Genomic DNA, 16,470 nt, shown 5'->3' with positions numbered 1-16,470 from the left:
AATATATAAAGTTCTTTTATATCAATTATATCTCAATAAATCTGATTTTTTAAGTATTATTTTTGTTATTTGCATCATTTCTTATAATCCTTTCAGGAATTTTGGACATTGACTGTATTACTCAGTTTCATTATATTATCCATATACAGCATAAATTCTTCAGTAGCAGACCGACACACGAAAGCATTCTCCCACCTTCAACTCTGTGCACAATATACTGTTTCTTGCCATAGCACTAGAATTGCGCATAGAGGTGAGAATTTCTTCGTAGGTTTTCTTATTCTTCCTTCCACAGAGGAGCTTCTGTGATATGGATGTACTTCATAATATTAGAGCCTGTGATCAGAAGAGCCTGCAGAGTGTATTGGAGTTTAGGCTAGGCAGAAAACAGGTGATTGGGCTTTTTAAAATTTATGTCTAGAAGCATGCCAAAGTCTTCTATTTACAAGTTAAGGCAGAATATTAATAAAATTTTTCCCATAGGGCTAGAGACTTAATAGGAACTTAGTTTCAGGTGAAAGCATTACCAGATCTAAGGGGTCATTAAAATATTTTTTTAGAAAGATTTTTAATTATACTGTTAAATCATGGGAAAACATGAGTTTCATAGAGTCCCTGAGAATTCCAAAATGCAAATAGATTTTTTTAGTTATACACATAGCCAGATAATTATAATTTATACATAGTATGCATGTTTGAACTGGCTTGAATCACATGTTTTAAATTCATATAATTCCTTTGCTTTCAGATATTAATTCCTGCTCTTTCAAAGCTATTGTGTTCCTCATTTGTATATTAAGACTAGGTCTTAATTAGAATGATAGAATCATTTTCTCTTGTACCATACCTGGGGTAGGGGATATCTTGGTACAAGCTATTCTACATTAGAACTATGTGTTAACTAATATATATATTTTTTTAATGTATGCCATATTTAAGCTGGTTTTTTCTTTCCTTTTTTCTTTTAAAATGGAGACACACCTCAATGATTCAGGCAAAAGACTAGGATTTTCACAGGCATAAGAGTAGATAAAGCTTTCCAGAGTTTATAGCTAAGCTGAAATATCTTGGGAAAGGAATGAATTGCTTTATAGCAATAAAGGATATAAATGAGAAGGCCTGGCTAGAAAACATGTGTTTGCTATTGCTAATTTATTGTTTGATTGATTATGGAATTACATCTGTCTTCATAGTAACTGTGAGGAAAATGGAGGCTCTGTTTTAGTGGTATGTATAAATTTTGGAGAAGGGTGGTATATGAGAACTCATCACTCAGTCTAGTCATTTTCAGAAGAGTAAATTACGATTCATCCTTTGGGAGTTGCTGAAGTCTCTTTTGGCTGCTGTAAACAAATATTTTCAGGTAACAAATTTTATAGTTTGAAGAAATATGAGTATCAAAGAAATATAGGAAGTTATCCATTGAAATTAGTAGTATGAATTTAAACCTACAATCTTAAAAAGGAAATAAAATGTCATTTATTTATTTCCATCAAATTACCCTAATTATAATTTTTAGCCCTCACATTGACAAGGGGATTAAAACTGTGATCTCAAACATTCTGGGTACTCCTTTCCCCCTATTATTATACAAAAACAAACAAACAAAAAAAAAACAAAACAAACAAAAAACCAAAAAGCAAAAAACCTGGGGTCTTTGTTCCAAAAGATAGGGGAATCATCTTTAGTAATCAAGTCAATATGATTATTATCCTTCCAAACTAGTCACTATTGTGATGCCAATATCATTACCCTTCCAGGTTTAGACATGCCTCCAACATGGTCCAATGACACAGAAATATTGATGGAAGCTGGGAGAACCATGTTAGATATTCTACTTTCCATAGGCCACCATGCTACTATTCCTTCTGAAATCTTTCTGTATGCTCAAGGCTGTGATTCTAACACTGGCAGTAGCCTCTATTTTTAGCTCCTTTTTTAAAAAGTTTATTTATTTTGAGATAGAGTGCTGGAGAGGGGCAGAAAGAGAGGGAGGGAGAGAGAAAGAATCCCAAGCAGACTCCACACTGTCAGTGCTGAGGCTGATGTAGGGCTCAGTCCCAGGAACCATGAGATCATGTCCTGAGTGGACATCAAGAGTTGGAGTCTTAACTGACTGAGCCACCCTCGTGCCCCTTTATTTTTAGCTACTTCAGCTTTCTGCCATGCCAAAATTCTTGAGGCAAAGAATTACAGAAAGTCTGTATTTGCTGGAATGCCTTTTTTGGAATTACGGAGATAGGAATGGAACATACAATTAGCAAAAAACTTAAGAAAGCATCTTACCGACAAGATGGAGTATAGCTATGTGCACTGTCCCTCCCATTAAATATAGATAAAAACCTCAGATATTATATATAAGACATATATATTTTTTAATTTTTTTAATCTTTATTTGAGAGAGAGGGAGATAAACTGTGAGTAGGGCAGAGAGAGAAGGAGACACAGACTCTGAAGCAGACTCCAGGCTCTGAGCTGTCAGCATAGAGCCCAATATGGGGCCCAAACCCACAAACCACAAGATCATGACCTGAGCCAAAGTCGGATGCTTAACCAACTGAGCCACCCAAGTGCCTCTAGAAGACTCTTAAAGTTGGGCAGTAAAAAAGCAAAGTAGCCAGAGACTCCAGACTCAAGAAATGACACAAAGGTGAGCTCCATATATTTCCTCTTTGACTCCTGAATATCTTGAACTAGATATGAAAGAAGCCTAAAACCCAGAAATGTCAATGGATGCAGAAAATAAAAGCCTCAAGAAAAGTCTGGTCTCTCTTGACAAAGAAAAAGGACAACTTAATAAGGAAGAAATTTTTCTTTTTTTTTCTTTTTTCTTTTTTTTTTTTTTTTGATAACCATCCTACTCTGGACAAACAACCCTCCTATCTTTTTTAGCGAAGGCTAAGTGGAAAGCCTAAACTATCATCCTTGACTGATGCTAGTAAGGTACCCCTCCCACCTTCTCTCTACCAATGTTGTGTCAGAGGAGGCTAAGCAAGGAGGCTTCTAACCCTGATGAGGCAATAATGTGGTGTCTCTTCCCCTCCCAGCCTGGATGGGATATCTGAAGAGGCCAATTATGGACCCTGGACTTGCACACCACACAGAAATAATAAAGTGGCCCTCATCGCCACCTCCCCATAGTGCCAGTGGAGGCTGAGTAGGGAGCTTAGATTTTCATCCTACCTGGTAATAAAAAGGCAACCCTTACTCTCCCAGTGGGATGATGATGTCAGCAAAAGCAAAAGCAAAAGCAAAAGGAGAACCTGATACCCATCTTCTTCCAGTAATAACAAGGTATCGCTCTTACAGGGTTAGTAAGTGGGGAGCCTGGACCTTCACCCACCAATCAAGTGATAAAGATGTGGTGTCCCTTTTCCCCCACTGGAGCAGTATTAGTGAAGACCTACTAAAACAGGAGGATTTAATAAAACCTAGAGTCTCATAACATAAAACTCAAAAAGGCAAGCATGCAATGAAAAATCGCTCATCATACCAAGAACCAGAAAAATCTCAACATGAATGAGAAAAGACAACACCCAACAGATGCCAACACCCAGATGACAGAAATATAAGAATTATCTCACAAGAATTTTAAAGGGCTCATCATAAAAATGCTTCAAAGAGGAATTATAAAAATGCTTAAGACAAATGAAAAAACAGAAAGTATTGGCAAAGAAATGGAAGTTATAAAGAAGACTTAAATGGACACTTTACAACTGAAAAATATAATAACTGAAATAAAACGTCACTGGATGGGGGTGCCTGGCTGGCTCATTTGATAGAGCATGAGACACTTGATCTTGGGGGTTATGAGTCTGAACCCCATGTTAGGTGTAAAGATTACTTAAAAAACAACAACAACAAACCTTACTGGATGGGCTCAATAGTTGAATGAAAATGACAAAAGAAAAAAATCAGTAACCTTGAAGATAGAACAAAAGAAATTACCAAATCTGAACAACAGAGAGAAAATGGACCAAAGGAAAAAAAATGAACAGATCATCAGGGATCTATAAAGCAAGTACAAAATATCTATTCATGTCATTTGAGTCCCAAAAGAAATGGAGAAAGAGAAGGAGAGGGGAGAAAAAAACATCTTAAGAATAGTGGCTGAGAACTTCCAAAATTTGAGTAAAAACATGAACATAAATCTGAGTGAAGCCCAAATATGATGAACCCAAAGAAATTCATGCCAAGATACATCATAATCAGACTTTAGAAAATTTAAGACAAGGAAAAAATTTCAAAGCAGTGGGAAAAAAGCAATGCCTTACCTACAGTAAAACCACAATTTCAAGGTCATCAAACTTCTCATCCAAATCCATGGAGGCCCAAAGCAAGTGGCACAACATTTTCAATTTCAATTTCAATTTCAATTAATAGCTAACTAAGAATTCCACCCAGAGAAGATATACTTCAGGAGTGAGTGTGGAATTAAAACACTCTCAGATTCAGGAGAACTAAGATGATTTGTCATAAGCAGACACACTCTAAAAGAATAGCTAAGGAAAATTCTTCAAACACTAAGATAATGATGAAACAAGACTCTTGGAACATCAGGAATGAAGAAAAAAAGCAAAAAATAAAAGTATGGGTAAATTATTTTTCCTTGATGTTTTCTGAATTATGTTAGTTGAAACAAAAATTATAGTATTGTTTGATATGGCTCTTAAGGCATGTAGAAAAAATATTTAAAACAATTATTGGTGGAGTGAGTGATGAAGGAATGTAAATGGAATATTTCTATACTTCAGTCAAACTGGCAAAATGCTAACACCAGTAGTTTGTGACAAATTACATAAATTATGTAATATCTAAAGCAACCACTATATATATACATACATATATGCAGCAGAGCCTATCAATGCAGAGCCTGATGCAGGGTTTGATCTCACAAACTACAAGATTACGATTTGCACTGAAATCAATAGTTGGACACTCACCCAACTGAGTTGGATGCTCACCCAGATGCCCTGGCCCCTATATTATTTTAAATAAACATAATGAGACATCTTGTTTCATTCCAAATTTGGGGGGGAAGCTTTCAATATTTTACAATTATATAATGATGTCTTGTAGAGTTCTTTCTTTTTGTTTTTGGTATTGGTAGATATTCTTACTCATATTAAAGACATTTTATTCCTAGCATTCTAAGAGGCATTTTCCCTTTTTGACTATGAATGGGTATTCATCTTTCACTTATAATATATTTGTATGACCTGAATTACTAAACTATGAACTCTTGACTTATTTAAAACACATTCAACTGTATTTGCATCTACTGTACCAGGCCATCTGCGAGGTCTTGAAAATACAAAGATAAACTCTGTCATAGGATGGGTACTAAATGTTTCTAAAGCAGAACTAAAAATAATGACTGACTACAAACCTAATATCAAAAAAATCTATATTTTATTAAAATAAATTTTTAAAAAGTTGAATTGATCACAATTGATTAGAATAACTTTAATCCAAGCAAATGTGCATAACTGAATTTCAATTATCTTATCTTTCAGACTTGGGATGATGGTTTAGCAAAGATTGCTAAAGCATGGGCAAGCAAGTGCCAATTCAAACACAACTCCTGTTTACCAAAATCCTACGGATGCCATCCAACTTTTGAGTATATTGGAGAAAATATCTGGTTAGGTGGACTCAGCTTATTTTCACCAACATCTGCTGTTGTTGCTTGGTTTAATGAAACTGAATTTTATGATTATAATGCCCTATCATGTTCCAAAGTTTGTGGCCATTATACACAGGTAAATATTTGACATTTTATTGATTATTTCTTATTTATGCACATTTTGATCAAAAGACAACTTTTTGAGCATTTTCTTTTAAGTGTCTTTTGAGTATGTAAAAAGTACACCTTCATTTGAAAGGTATTTATACTGGGAATAGAATTCTATGTACTGAGTTGTTTGTGTATTTGTTTGTTTTGTTTCTCTTGAGTTTTAAAATCTTACTTGACTGTCATCTTATTTGCATTGTTTCCAACAAGAAATCTACTCTAACCTTTTATTTATTCCTTTATACTTAATGTGTCCTTTTGCTCTGACTACCTTTAAATTTTTTCCCACTATTACAGGTCTCAAGCAGTTTCATAATAATGCACTGCAGTTTTCTTCATGCGTTTTGTGCTGCAGTTTACTGAGCTTCTTGGAACTGTGGGTCTATGGTTTAAATCAAATTTTGAAAAATGTTTGCCATTACTTCTTCAAATATTTGCCATTCTCACTTGATCCTCCCTTCAGAGTTTTTACCCATGTAGGATACCACTTGAAGTTTTTCCACAGCTGACTGACGCTCCCTTCTCTTTTCCTTGATTTTTTTTCTATATGATTAATTTCAGATAGTCCTACTGCTATATCTTATATTAGTTCACTAATTTTTCCTCTTTTTATATCATCAATTACTATATCTAGTATGTTTAATCTTTCATCTAGATTTTAATCACATGAGATAGTTATAGTCATTATTTTAATGTTTTCCCTCCTAATTTGCCATCTATGTTAGTTCTGGGTTAGTTTCAATGGATTCATTTTTTCCTCTTTGTTACCGGTCACATTTTCCTGATTCTTATCCCACTGGATAAATTGTCTTATATTCTCAACTTTGTAAATTTTGCCTTTTTGGATGCTTCATTTATTTATATAACTATAAATATTCTTGGACTGTCTTCTGGGATACAGTTATATCATCTTAACTTTTTTATTATTATTATTTTGGTTCTTGTGAGGCAAGAGTCTTGTGCAGTTTCTACCCAATGGCGCAGAAATGGATATTTTCCAGTGTGGCGAGTAGGAGCAGGCTCTCTTCCTGGCCCTATTTAAGTCTTAGCATTCTTTCCTCTAGTTTTTCTAGGTGGTTTTTTCTCAGGCCTAGGGTAGTTTCTTCACATCCATATTGAAATGCTCTGCTGAATGGTAGAGAGGACTCCTTGCAGCTCGTTATAGTTGTGTCACTATATGATTTTCAGCTTCCGGGTGCTATGTTCCTGCCTCCTTGGTCTCCNAGCCTGAATTTTTCCTCTCAACCCACAGGGGGCATTATCCTATTTTGCCTGATGTCAGTACCTTGAAAAACATTATTTCCTGTTACTTTTCCAAGTATTCTGGTTGTTTCAGTGGGAATTTTTGGTGAGAAGTGGAGGTCACTTTTAAGCTAAGCCAATCCTAAAAATGGCACTGAGCTCCTATGAAGCCCCATTTAAGTGACAGAAAGGGCTGTCTTCTCCAAACTTACTCAACTGTATAAGATGCATACAATGACTTAAATCGAGTCACTTTTATCAGAGGAGCACTGAACAAAGAGGTTAGCATCTTCTATGCTCCCCCTCTATTCACTCTTTGTCCATTAACAGGACATTGTAAGTCTGGACACTCTTCTCAGGAGAGATGTTGTCTGCGAAGAAAATAGTTTGGCTACTGCTGGGAAAGGTGAAAGAATAGAATGCAAATATCAGGTGTACTGACAACAAGCAGAATGCAATACCCCTAATTTGGCATCAAGACCAAGTTACAGCCTTTATATAATAATCTCCTTTGTCTCTCTCCTTTGTTTCCAGGAAAAAGAAACCTGTTCCCAAATAACCTTCCTCCCCTAGCATTGATGCATCAGAACTGCAAGCTCACTCCTCACTGGCTAATTTACACATATGCTTAGATAATTAAGAATAGATGCATTCTTCCTATTGGTTCAGCAACTATATCTTGCTTATGTTCTAAACAAAATTAGCTAAAAACTTCTTGCATTTACTATTACAGATATTCATACTGAAGTTACAACCAATGTTTATATTGTCACATCTAGTCCCTTTAATGAAATCAACACATTTTAAACCTACACATAGTCGATATTTACTTTTACCATTCCCAAAGCCAAAACAGAATCACAACTTAGATACATTAAACAAACAGAATTTTATGGCATTGTCATTTATTCATGAACCAAATTTTTAGACATGGCTTCTTAAAATATATATATACTTGCAGTTGTATGACTTATTAATCTTTTGAAACATTCAAAAGGAAAAAATTCTCTTTAGGATCTAGCTTAATCTCATTTTATTAAGTAGGAAGCTAGCTCAGAATTTATCTATCAGTCTCTAAAGCCACACACATGGTTAGAAGCAAAACTCATTTCTTACTTCTTAATTCACTGCCCTTTTTATTATACTTTGCTGTTTCTCAGGCAACCAAAGAAGCATTAAAATATATTTTGCAAAACTGTTGATTCTGGCTACACTTAGGCCATGGGAAATAGTGACTAGCACATCAGTTTATAAAATATGTTAATAAATTTTGTTAACTGAACTATAAAATAAATGAATTCAGAAAATTCATTTATGTTGTCAAAATCTATTTTAATTTTCTTTGGAGTATTTTGCTTTTCAAATGGAAGAAATCAGTATTCTCCCTTAATTCATTCAGGAAATAGAGAAAAATTCCCTTCTATTATTGTCACAAAGAAAGAGTAATCTGCTTCACTTTTTTCTCTCTCTCCCCATGTCTGGTTTTCTATAGGAGTCTTCTCCTTTTTGAATAACTTTGTTATTCTTCGCAACTAGACAAAAATAAAGATTCACCATATCTGTGTCAGGCATCTTTCTTCGGTAAACTCATTATGTCCTTAATCTCTATCCCTATCTGTCTCTTGTGACTTAACAAAGGTAAGAATATGGTTTAGACCACAAAATTTGAAATGTGATCCTAAATGAAGTCAAATTTTTCTGATAAAAAAATAAAATTTCATTATTGTTTTCATTTACAGTATGATTTTAATATCATTTGTATGATATGCCCATGAAGAAAATTAAAATATATTTCATAAGTCATCTAAAAACTGTAACTGTCTACATTATATCCACCATTTGATTTATGAGAATTAACAGTGAGGAAAAAGTAGTTAACCCTCAGGAAAGCAGACTTAACAAAATAATTGTTTTAAACTTGATATTAAAAATTAAGAAAAAATATAATAAATACTCTACATTCATTTTTGGTAGCATGATAGATTATACCTGTTCCCATAATGCATTGTTTCCATAAAGTTGTTTAACATATTTTATTTTAAAATTCCTTCCCTTATAGGTAGTTTGGGCCAATTCATACAAAGTTGGTTGTGCAATTACAATGTGTCCTAAACTTTGGGACCATGAAACTGCAATATATGTATGCAACTATGCACCTGCGTAAGTTATTTTGCTATTCAAAAGTATGTTAAATTAAAATATGTGTTAAGATTGTTTCCAAAATAGAACCTTAATACTAACGAGACAAGTATAGTTTTGATAAGTGAAGTCTCTCTCTATAGCACTACTCAAAAGAAATACGTTAAAATAGAAGGTGGTGAGAGAATAGTACCTTATGTAAAAAACTGTACCTGTCATGAAATAATTAAACTTGAGAGTGAACATTATGGAAACTTTAAGTTTAAAAAAAAGATAATATAAAATACATTGTCACAGTAATGTCTAAATACCGGGAACACAAAATAGGTTGGCAGGTGCTTCTCTAATGTAACATGCCTGGAATGAGTAAATGATTGAGAATGACAATGAAAAGCACATTTTTCTAGGAAGAGAATGCCATACTTTTTAATTGCCTTGCTGATAACTTTATATGGAAATAGAACATTAGCCCAAAGGGAATCCCAAACAATGAAATATTGGAACTCTTATCCCAATAGATAAGAAGAAAAAAAATCAGTTACTAGTTCAACTCTTTTAACAAAATTTTAAAAACAAAATGTAAGAAAAAATGAAAACACAGGCAAAGAATAAATACACATAATTTACACAAACAATCTGATATGTGTAAAAATTGCTATGGAGAGGTACAAATGTGTATATCTCTTTTGGTAAATTCTATGGTTCAGTTAGAAACAAAACCAAGAATGACAAATACATATCCTTAAAACTTGAGGATCACAATTTTTATAAATAGCAGAGAAATTGCAGAACTACTGAATGCTTATTTATTACCATCCCAAATAGAATACACAGAGAGAAAAAAGAATCCAAAACAGATAAAAAGAGCATCAGTTACCTGTGAGATAAGTTTAGGGAGAAATGGTTTCCTGAAAGACGCAGGGATAGAAAAGTATTTGAAGAAATATGGCCCCAAGCTTTCTAAGCTTAAGGCAAATTATAAACTCACTGACCCAAGAAGGCTAGCAAACCCAGAATCACAAGAAACATGAAGAAAACTATACCAAACTCACCTTAAACTAAATTTCAAAACCACCACTAAAAAAGAGAACACCTTAAAAGCAGCCAGAGAACTAAGACATGTTACATACAGAGGAACAAAGATAAGGATGACAGCGGATTTCTCAATGGAAATAATGTCAGAAAGAAAACAGCAATATCTTTTAAATACTGGAGGGAAAAAAAACCTGTCCACTGAAAATTTTATATCTTTTGAAAAATCTTTCNAACTCACCTTAAACTAAATTTCAAAACCACCACTAAAAAAGAGAACACCTTAAAAGCAGCCAGAGAACTAAGACATGTTACATACAGAGGAACAAAGATAAGGATGACAGCGGATTTCTCAATGGAAATAATGTCAGAAAGAAAACAGCAATATCTTTTAAATACTGGAGGGAAAGAAACCTGTCCACTGAAAATTTTATATCTTTTGAAAAATCTTTTAAAATTAACAAACCACTAGAAATGGTAACCACATGGGTGATACATAGGATGTTTTTCTTATTATTTGATTCTCTTTCAAAGATAATTATTTAATTAAAGATAACAGCAGTATATTTGAGAGTTACAACTACATAAAATTAAAATATGTGAGAACTATAGCATAAAGGTTAAAAGAGAAAAATGGAAGTATATTAAGGTTCTTCTACTCTATGTTAAATGCAATAATTTAACTTGACTGTGATAAGTAGAAGATACATACTATAAACTCTAAAGTAACTACTTAAATAATAAAACAAACAGCTATACCAAAGGCACCAACAAAGCATGTAAAACTAGATTTCAAAATATTCAATTAATACAAAGAAAGGCAGGAAAGGGGAACAACAAACTAATGAGATAAGCAGAATAAATAAAATGATAGCCTCAAACATAACTTGAATCAATAATCACATCAAATGTAAAGGGACAAACACTCAAAAGAAAAGAAAGAGATTGCAAGGTTGGATAAGAAATCAAGAATAAATTATATACTGCCTGCAGGAGCACACTCTATTTTTTTTAAGATTTTATTGTTAAGTAATCTTTATACCCAACATGGGGCTCTAACTCAGAATCCCAAGATCTAGAGTTGCATGCTCCACCGACTGAGCCAGCCAAGCACCTCTACAAAAGCATACTTTACATATAAAGACAGAAATAACAAGAAATAAACCACAAGAAAGAAATCTGTAAAGAACATAAATAGAAGGAAGTTAAACAATATGCTACTAAAAAACGAATGTGTCAAACAAGAAATCAAAGGGGAAATACAAAAAATATACATGGAGACAAATGAAATTAAAAACACAACAATCCAAAATCTTTGGGATGCATAAAAGCTGCTCTAAGAGGGACATTTATAACAATACAAAACTACTGCAAGAAGCAAGAAAAATCTCAAACAAGCTAATCTTTACTTAAAGGAGCTCAAAAAGAAAAGCAAACGGGGAAGCCTAGGTAGCTCAGTTGGTTAAGCATCTGACTCGATTTCTGCTCAGGTCATGATCCCAGGGTTGTGGGATTGAGCCCCTCATCAAGCTCTGCGCTGAGTTTGGGGCCTACTTAAGATTCATTCTCTCTTTCTCTCTCTCTCTCTCTCTCTGCCCCTCCACCATTCGCACTGTCTCCCTCAAAATAAATAAATGCAGATTTAAAAGAGAAAAAAGCAAATAAAAAAACCCACCAAAACAGCAGAAGGAAGGAAATAATAAAAATTAGAGCAGAAATAAACACAATAGGAACTAAAGAAAGAAAGAAAGAAAGAAATACCAAAACCACAATAGAACAAATCAATGAAACCAGAAGCTGGTTCTTTGCAAAGATAAACGAAATTGATAAACCTTTAGTTGGACTCATAAAAAGTAAAGAAAAAAAAGAGGGAGTACTCAAATAAAATCATAAATGAAAGAGGTGAAATAACAATTGATACTACAGAAATACAAAGAATTATAAGAGAATATTATGAAAAATTATATACCAACAAATTGGATAACTTATAAGAAATGAATACACTCCTAGAAACATATAACCTACCAAAACTGAATCAGGAAGAAATAGAAAATTTGAACAGATTGATTACCAGGAATGAAATTGAATTAGTAATCAAAAAGCTTCCAACAAACAAAAGTTCAGAACCAGATGACTTCACAGGTGAATTTTACCAAACATTTAAAGAAGTAATTCTTTGTCTTCTCAAACTATTCCAAAAAAAAATAGAAAAAGGAAAACTTCGAAATTCATTCTATGAAGGTATTACCTTGATACCAAAATCAGATAAAGACATCACAAAAAAATAGAACTATAGGCCAATATCTCTGATGAACGCAGAAGCAAAAATCCTCAACAAAATATTAGCAAACTGAACCCAACAATACGTTTAAAAATCATTCACCATGATCAAATGGGATTTATTCCTGGGATGCAATGGTGGTTCAATATTCACAAATCAATTAACATGATACATCACATCAATAAGAGAAAGGATGAAAAGCATATGATCATTTCCAAAAGTGCAAAAAAGCATTTGACAAAGTACAACATCTATTCATGATAAAAACCCTCAACAAAGTAGGTTTAGAGGGAACAGACCTCAACATAATAAAGGCCATATATGAAAAACCCACAGCTAATATCATACCCAATGGTGAAAAACTGAAAGCTTTTCCCCTAAGATCAGAAACAAGACAAGGATGTTCACTCTCACCACTTTTATTCAACATAGACACAGCAATCATAAAGACAAAGAAATAAAAGGCATCCAAATTGGTAAGGAAGAAGTAAAACTTTCACTATTTGCCAATGTCATTAATCAAGAAGCAACTTGAATGAAATGGAAAAATTCATCTAAGAACACAAATTGCAAAGGATAAATGAAATAAAGGAAAACCACAGAGCAGTATCTCTTATGAACATAGGTACAAAATTATAAACAAAATTTAGCATTTGAATCTGACAATATAGTAAAAGCATAATACACTTTGTCCAAATAGAGTTTATTCCAGTAATACAGGGGTGATGTAGCATTCTAAATACATTCATCACTGTAGTTCACCATAGTAATCAACTTAAAAATAAAGATTACATGATCATCTTAACAGATGGAGAAAAAGCCAAACATTCATTCCTGATAATAGCTCTAAGCAAACTAGAAATAAAAGGGAACTTCCTAAATCTAATAAAGCGCATCTGTGAGGAACCTATATATAATATTATACCAATAGTAAAATATTTTTCCTTAAGGTACCAAAGAGTAAATATGCTAGGCTTTGCATGCCACATACATTCTGTTACCTTCACCTTTGTCTTTATTTTGTTTTTAAAAACCCATTAAGGGGCGCCTAGGTGGCTCAGTCGGTTAAGCATCTGACTTCAGCTCAGGTCATGATCTCACAGTTTGTGGGTTCAAGCCCCTTGTCGGGCTCTGGGCTGACAGCTAGCTCAGAGCCTGGAGCCTATTTCAGATTCTGTATCTCCCTCTCTTCCTGACCCTCCCCTGCTCATGCCTCCCTCTCTCTCTCTCTCTCTCTCTCTCTCAGAAATAAATAAAACATTAAAAAAAACATTAAGAATGTAAAAAAATTCTTTGCTTGCAGACTACACAAAAGCAGGCCAGATTTGGCCTATGGGTCATACTTTGCTGACTTCTGGTCTATGGGTTTATATTTAAAAAAATCTAATGTAATCTATGAAAACCCTTCTAAAATTAGTAAGTAAATTTAGCAATTTTTCAGAATATAAGATCAATATACAAAACTCAATTACATGTCCATATACTGTCAATGAACAATCATAAATTGAATTAAAATATCTATCACTTATAACTGCATCAAAAATATAAATTAGGGATAAATCTGGAAGAATATATAAAAGGCCTGTACACTGAAAACTACACAATATTCATGACAGGGGCATCTGGGTGGCTCAGTTAGTTAGGAGTCTCACTGTTGATTTCAGCTTAGGTCATGATCTCACAGTTTATGGGACTGGGCCCCCCCTGGACTTTGCACTGAGAGCACAGAGCCTGCTTGGGATTCTCTCTCTCTGCTCTCTCACTACCCTGGTTGTGCAACGTGCATGTGCTCTCTCTCAAAACTAATAAATAAACATTTAAAAATATATATCCATGGCAGAAATTAACAAAGACACAATTGGAGAGATTATATCTTATTAATAGATTAGAAGACTCAATATTGTTAAGATGTAATTTTCACTGAATTGTTAAGATGTGCTTTTCACTGAATTATAAATTTAGTACAGTCACAATAAAAATTCCAGATTTTTATTGTAGAAATTGACAAACTGATAATAAAATTCTTATGGAAATGTAAAGGACTTAGTATAGCCCAATCAACTTTGAAAAAAACTTGAAGGGCTAACATTATGTTTTCCAGAATTAGCTAGAAAAACCACAACATTGTGATATTAATGTAAAATTAAACAAATAGATCAGTGGAACAGAATGTAGAGTTCAGAAATAAAACCGTACATACTTGTTCACATATGTTTAACTACTTTTCTAAAAATTCACAAAGAATTCAAATGTAAAAAGGATTTTTAAACAAATGGTTCTGGAAAAGTTTGTCATCCATATATAAAAAACAAAAATAAACTCAGATGTACACAACACACAATCTATACTAATTAACTCAAAGTGTATCACAGACCTAAATGTTCCAACCCAGAACTGTTGGAAGAAAACACAGATGAAGCCTTTGTGACCTTAAGATAGCCCAAATATTTTTAGCTACCACATCAAAACCATGATCCATAAAAGAACAAAATGAGAAGTTGGATTTAATTCAAATTTAAAATTAATGTTATTCAAAGACATAAGAGAATGAAAAGACATGCCCACAAACATGGAGAAAGTCTTTGTAAAGCATCTACGATAAAGGTCTTATATCAAGAAGATGCAATGAACTCTTACAATATTAGGAAAATTTAAAACAATTTTTTTTAATCAAGAGATAATCAGTGTCTACTACAAAAACTTTGTGGCATGCATAATTATATTGGATTCACATCTAATTTGTATTCTATAGAATATTCAAGAATATAACTGTTATGTAGATTAGGGACATCCTATAAAGAACAGTATTAATGGTTTCATTTTACAAAAGAAAGGAGCATAAACTTGGACAAAAATTGTTAGTTTTCCTTTTAAAGATTCATCAGTAAGTGACCAAAACAACATGCATAAATTCATGCACAAAATTAGAGAAATTAATAGCCATTTGGCTAACCAATGATTCTCTTTTTTTACAGAGGAAATTTTCCAAATAGACCCCCTTACACTAAAGGAGTACCCTGCTCGTTATGTGCAGAAGAAGAAACTTGTGTAAAGAAGCTCTGCCGTAAGCAAAAAGAAAAAAAAAATAATAATCATTTTATTCAGAGAGCAAAGTTTCCAGAAATTAATTGTAATTTAAAATTTGGATCCTCAACTGTGTAGAGAATTATTGACAAGATTTGATTGCTGTTATATGATGATATAAATCATTTGTTATAAATTATCATGTTTAATTTTTTTAATGTTTATTTATTTTTGAGAAAGAGACAGAGACAGAGTGGGAGCAGGGGAGGGGCAGAGAGAGAGAGCGCAAGAGAGGGAGAAACAGAATCCAAAGCAGGCTCCAGGCTCTGAGCTGTCAGCACAGAGCCTGATGCAGGGCTCGAACCGACTAGTTGTGAAATCACAACCTGAACTGAAGTAAGAGCCTTAACCAACTGAGCCATCCAAGCACCCCATGAATTAATTAACATATTTAAGCTAAGCTGATCCCTCCTTTCTTCACTGATTATTTTTCCTTTCAAGCTAAAGGACAGAAAGAAGTAGGATACAACTTTGATCCAGTTTGCTACTATACTCAAAATAACTATTTGTTGAGCTGTATTTGTATTTGCTTCTAATCACCTCCTTTTATTAGTTATTAAAATAGTGGCTCATTCAGAAGTAATACATTAATGAATGTCCAAACTAATTGTGATTTAAAGCTGGTATGTTTCTCTTCCATGATCAGCCTTTTGGTTCTCACAACAGAGATTTTTTTTAAGGATAAATACATAAATTCTTTTTTTTTAATTTTTTAAATGTTTTTATTTATTTCTAGGAGAGAGAGAGAGAGAGAGAGAGAGACAGCGTGAGCAGGGGAGGGTCAGAGAGAGAGGGAGATACAGACTCTGAAACAGGCTCCAGGCTCTGAGCTGGCAGTCAACACAGAGCCCGACGCGGGGCTCGAACCCACGAACCGCGAGATCATGACCTAAGCGAA

General features: G+C 33.6%; 1 protein-coding gene across 1 annotated transcript in view; it reads left to right on the top strand.

Moving 5' to 3' along the window:
* Positions 1-16,470, top strand: part of GLIPR1L1 (GLIPR1 like 1) — a 30,014-nt gene that overhangs the window by 8,535 nt on the left and 5,009 nt on the right. Inside the window, exons 2-4 of the mRNA XM_077770189.1 lie at positions 5,517-5,762; positions 9,096-9,196; positions 15,464-15,552. Of these exons, the coding sequence (XP_077626315.1) occupies positions 5,517-5,762; positions 9,096-9,196; positions 15,464-15,552 (436 nt within the window). The remainder of the gene's footprint in view (positions 1-5,516; positions 5,763-9,095; positions 9,197-15,463; positions 15,553-16,470) is intronic.

This window comes from Crocuta crocuta, unplaced genomic scaffold (assembly GCF_008692635.1).
Source record: "Crocuta crocuta isolate KB4526 unplaced genomic scaffold, BGI_CrCroc_1.0 scaffold317, whole genome shotgun sequence".
In the NCBI taxonomy this organism is placed as follows: domain Eukaryota; kingdom Metazoa; phylum Chordata; class Mammalia; order Carnivora; family Hyaenidae; genus Crocuta; species Crocuta crocuta.
This window is presented reverse-complemented; position numbering and strand designations above follow the sequence as displayed.